This window comes from Mandrillus leucophaeus, unplaced genomic scaffold, assembly GCF_000951045.1.
Source record: "Mandrillus leucophaeus isolate KB7577 unplaced genomic scaffold, Mleu.le_1.0 Scaffold151, whole genome shotgun sequence".
Classification (NCBI taxonomy): domain Eukaryota; kingdom Metazoa; phylum Chordata; class Mammalia; order Primates; family Cercopithecidae; genus Mandrillus; species Mandrillus leucophaeus.
Window position 1 is genome coordinate 1154378 of NW_012101488.1, and position 4679 is coordinate 1159056.

The following is a 4679-nucleotide window of genomic DNA, read 5'->3' on the forward strand; positions in this document are numbered from 1 at the left end:
CACAGACAAGAAGGGCGAGGCCCAGAAGCCGAGAGCGACCTGGCCAGGGAGATACAGAAGAGCCGAGAGGCCTGCCTCGCTGTGGCTGCAGGAGACTGACTCCTGAGCCCTTGCTCCACCCCTTCAGGCGCAGTTTCCCCTTTCCTGATCAGTATCCCCCCGGGTCTCTGAGCCCTAATCTCCCCGTCGATAAAAAGTGCGGATTGGATCTTTAAAGGATGTCCTAGCAAGAGTTCAAAATCTTAATTTGGACTACAACCCCCAGCAGCCTCCGCGACCGACCTCGGGCGACTCTTTTCCTCGGGTCCTCTGGGAATTGTAGTCCTGGAGCCCGCAGGGGCAGCACCCCGGTGTCTCTCTCGCCCACGCGAAGGGAACCGTCTGGAGATCCCGGGGAGGGGAAACATTTCCCCTTTCCCTTGACCCTCCCTCCGCTCTGGAAAGCCTCTCCCACCTGGGTAGAAGGGGTGTCCCAATTCTGGAGTAGGAACTTAAATCTTGGCAGAGGGGGCGGGAAGTGGCGCTGACACACCGGCCAGGAATGCAGTCGGGTCACCCTGTCTAGCCACCTTCCCGCGGCTCCAACCGCCGCCCAACGCGGGGCGGCCCCAGTGGAAAGGGACGTGGGTGCGTCCCCCAAATCTGCATCCACGTGCGGCTGTTTACACGCGCCCTGGGGCAGGGAGGAGTCGCCGATCAGGTCCCTTCCTGAAAGTCATCGAGGCTTCCCACGCATGAGACTAAACCCCCGAGGGCATCTACAAGTCCCATTTAATCCACAAGCGCTACACCGTGCTCAGCACCACTCCACGCGTGTCGGGCTCCTGGGTCCGAGGCTCCTCCCTCAAGAACCACAAGCTCCTCCCCCTATGTTTCCCGCTCCCCCGTAGTTCAGAAGCCCCGCCCCTGGCTGGAACTTCACGCCCTCCGGACGGATTGCCCCTATTTCTCCATTTTCCCGCTTCTCCCAGTCAAGTTCTGAACTTCCGAGGCATCTGGACCTCCCCAGAAGGCATTTAACACAGAAAGCACAGCCCTGCTAACTAGGATTCTTACCTATCTCTTTAAGAATTTCAGACCAATCGACCGTCCTGTCTCTTTAAGACTTAGGAAGAGCAGTGTGGCTGCCCCTTTAAGGAGGCGTTGCAACAAACCATATTGGACAGACGATGGGGGCGACCCATCGGGACCCGACGGGCCTCTGACTCCAGCAAAACAACGAATCAGCGGCTTTCGGGAATACATTTCTCCGAAAAAGACTTCTTCCTCGGTTTTCTGATCTGCACACGTGGAAATTTCCCCCAGTTTTTCCTGCAGAACGGGAGTCGAGCGATACCTACCCCCGCGCTCCAGCACCAGTTGGGCGCTCCCGGATGAGGCCGTACCCCTTTGGATCCACGTGGTCTGCAACTGGGTGTGAGCAGCCCGGGCTACTGGGTCGCCTGTGGTGTAGGTCTCGGGATGGAGGAGCCCCAGGCCGGCGGTGAGCGTGCGTGTTGACGGGGTGCGGAGGGTGCGCTGGTGGGAGGAGAAAGGGGCGCCCGGGAAGGTTCGGGCCGAAAAGGAGGCGTCCCTGGAAGCAGGACTTGCGGAGAGCGTGCATTCCCTGTGGGCGAACGGGAATACGAACGGAGAGAGGGTTATCTTGTTGGGGGCTACCCGTGGAGAGCAAGGCGCCCCCAGGGGTTGGATCGGTGAAGTTGAGGTCGCCTCTGGGGAACAGGTGGGCAGAAAGGAGGAACCAGGTTGAGGGGATTGGAGTGCTCACGAGGTTAAGACCAACGGACCGATAGGTGCGCCCTGCAAGATTGGACCGGCAAGGAGGTGTCAGTAAGACCCCATTTCCCCTTCTGCTGCAGGTGCTGCTCGGTTCTCTTGTCCCCCTAACTTTATCGCGAAGCCCCCAGCCTCGGAGTCCCCTCGTTTCTCCTTGGAGGCGCTGACGGGTCCAGATACGGAGCTGTGGCTTATTCAGGCCCCTGCAGACTTTGCCCCAGACTGGTGAGTGGTCTTGTTGACGGAAAAGAGGGTCCCGATCCAGACCTCAGGAGCGGGTTCTTGAATTTGTCACAGGAAAGAATTCGAGGCGAGTCACAGAGCACAATGCAAGAGGCAAGTTTATTGGAAACTACTCCTTTACAGAGTAAAGTATCCTCAGAAAGAAGGAGAAACCTACGACCCTTTGTTAGTATCTCTACTTATAAGGAACTATAATTAAACTTGGAGTGTGCAGATAAGCTCACTAAACGTAGGGGCTATTGGTGTTATCCATGACCATTAATCCTGCAACCTAAGCTTGCTCATTTATATCATATTTAAGCAACGGGGGCTGCATTCTTAGGACATTTGGACATTCTGCAGGCTTGGTGGGACATGTCCTGTATGGCCATACATATTCTGTAATTATAATTGGTGGTCAGCTTGGGATGTGGTTATGTTTAGGCCATAAGCATGAACCTTTTAAGTGCCTAGCTACTCACTTTAAGATGGAGTCACTCTAGTCATGTTTTATTAAAGACCAGAGGCCACTGGGCGCAGTGACCCGTGCCTGTAATCCCATCACTTTGGGGGGCCGAGGCGGGCAGATCACTTGAGGTCAGGAGTTCAAGACCAGCCTGGCCAACATGGTGAAACTGTTTCTACTAAAAATACAAAAATTAGCCAGGCATGGTGGCAGGCGCCTGTAATCCCAGCTACTTGGGAGGCTGAGGCAGGAGACTCGCTTGAACCCAGGAGGTGGAGGTTGCAGTGAGCTGAGATTGTGCCACGGTACTCCAGCCTGGGTGACAGAGCAAGAGTCTGTCTCAAAAAAAAAAAAAAAAAAACAAAGCTTCCCTCTCCTGTTCCACTTAACCCTCTGCCCTCCCTGTTTCTCTCTGTAGCTTCAACGGGCGGCATGTGCCTCTCTCTGGCTCACAGATCGTCAAGGGCAAGTTGGCAGGCAAGCGGCACCGCTATCAAGTCCTCAGCAGCTGTCCCCAGGCTGCAGAAGCGACCCTGCTGGCCCCCTCAACGGAGGCAGGAGGTGGATTCACCTGTGCCTCAGCCCCTCAGGGCACCCTAAGGATCCTTGAGGGTCCCCAGCAATCCCTGTCGGGGAGCCCTCTGCAGCTCATCCCAGCAAGTCCCCCACCACAGATCCCCCCTGGCCTGCGGCCTCGGTTCTGTGCCTTTGGGGGCAACCCACCAGTCACAGGGCCTAGGTCAACCTTGGCCCCCAACCTGCTCACCTCAGGGAAGAAGAAAAAGGAGATGCAGGTGACAGAGGGCCCAGTCACTCTGGAGGCAGTGAATGGGCACGGGGTCCTGGAGGTGGACATGACTTTGGGGTCCCCAGAAATGGATGTGAGGAAGAAGAAGAAGAAGAAGAAAAATCAGCAGCTGAAAGAACCAGAGGTGGCAGGGCCTGTGGGGACAGAGCCCACAGTGGAGACACTGGAGCCTCTGGGAGTGCTGCTCCCGTCCACCACCAAGAAGAGGAAGAAGCCCAAAGGGACAGAAACCTTCGAGCCAGAAGACAAGACAGTGAAGCAGGGACAGATTCACACTGAGCCTCTAGAAGACACAGTCCTGTCCCCGACCAAAAAGAGAAAGAGGCAAAAGGGGACGGAAGGGATGGAGCCAGAGGAGGGGGTGACAGTTGAGTGTCAGCCACAGGTGAAGGTGGAGCCACTGGAGGAAGGCATCCCTCTTCCCCCTACAAAGAAGAGGAAAAAAGAGAAGGAACAGATTGCAATGATGGAGTCAGGGACGGAGGCGATGGAGCCAGTGGAGCCAGAGATGAAGCCTCTGGAGTTCCCAGGGGGCATGACGGAGCCTCAACAGCCAGGTGGAGCTGAGCCTCAGGCCCAGGCAGCCCTGGCAGCTCCCAAAAAGAAGAGGAAGAAAGACAAACAGCAAAATGCCACAGTGGAGCCAGAGACAGAGGTGGTGGAGCCTGAGCTGCCGGATGACCTTGAGCCTCAGGTAGCTCCCACGTCCACCAAGAAGAAGAAGAAGAAAGAGAGAGGTCACACAATGACTGAGCTGAGGACTGAGCTGATTCAGCCACTAGAGCCTGAGCTGCCAGGGGAGGGACAGCCTGAGGCCAGGGCAACTCCAGGATCCACCAAGAAGAGGAAGAAGCGGAGTCAGGAAAGCTGGATGCCAGAAACAGTGCCCCCAGAGGAGATGCGGGGGCCACCGCTGAATTCAGAGTCTGGGGAGGAGGCTCCCACAGGCCGAGACAAGAAGCGGAGGAAGCAGCAGCAGCCTGTGTAATCTACCCCAGGGAAACTGAGGAACTAAAGAAAGCTGAAGGTGCCCACCTAGGCCATCTGAAGGTGTCACCCCAAGAACCCCTCCCCAGAGACTGCACCAGCATAGCCAACAGGATCCTGGCCTGGGAGGATGCTTTATTTTTACCCCGGGGGTCTCCTTGGCAGCTGGGGTCATCCGGGTACTTTCAAGAAGGGCTCATGCAGGACATCAAACAGCCTCCGGGCCTGGATGGGAGGGAGAGAAAAATGAGGAACCAGTCATTAAAGGAGCTGTTTCCTGGGTAAATCTAGAGTGGGGTTTTGGTTCTTTTTTTTCCCCCTATACCCTCAAGCATTTATCCATTGAGTTACAAACAATCCAGTTACAATCTTTTTAAGTTATTATTTATTTATTTATTTTGAGACGCAGACTTGCTCTGT

General features: G+C 55.8%; 2 protein-coding genes across 5 annotated transcripts in view; one reads left to right on the plus strand and one right to left on the minus strand.

Moving 5' to 3' along the window:
- The first annotated feature begins 899 nt into the window (after positions 1–899).
- On the plus strand, positions 900–4549 carry CD3EAP (CD3e molecule, epsilon associated protein). 2 transcript variants are annotated; one of them, XM_011975105.1, is made up of 3 exons: positions 900–1483; positions 1860–2001; positions 2883–4549. In XM_011975105.1, the coding sequence occupies exons 1-3, from the start codon at positions 1462–1464 to the stop codon at positions 4258–4260; spliced, it is 1542 nt and encodes a 513-aa protein (XP_011830495.1). In that variant the 5' UTR covers positions 900–1461; the 3' UTR covers positions 4261–4549. The 2 variants fall into 2 exon arrangements, with proteins under 2 accessions (XP_011830495.1, XP_011830494.1); XM_011975104.1 differs by having other exon boundaries at positions 900–1489; positions 2883–4545.
- Positions 4301–4679, minus strand: part of ERCC1 (excision repair cross-complementation group 1) — a 17125-nt gene continuing 16746 nt past the window's right edge. For 2 of the 3 annotated variants that reach the window (XM_011975101.1, XM_011975103.1), the window contains one exon: positions 4373–4484. In XM_011975101.1, the coding sequence (XP_011830491.1) occupies positions 4431–4484 (54 nt within the window). In that variant the 3' untranslated portion in view covers positions 4373–4430. Of the gene's footprint in view, positions 4485–4679 lie in introns of all 3 variants that reach the window. The other variant, XM_011975102.1, reaches the window with a different exon arrangement.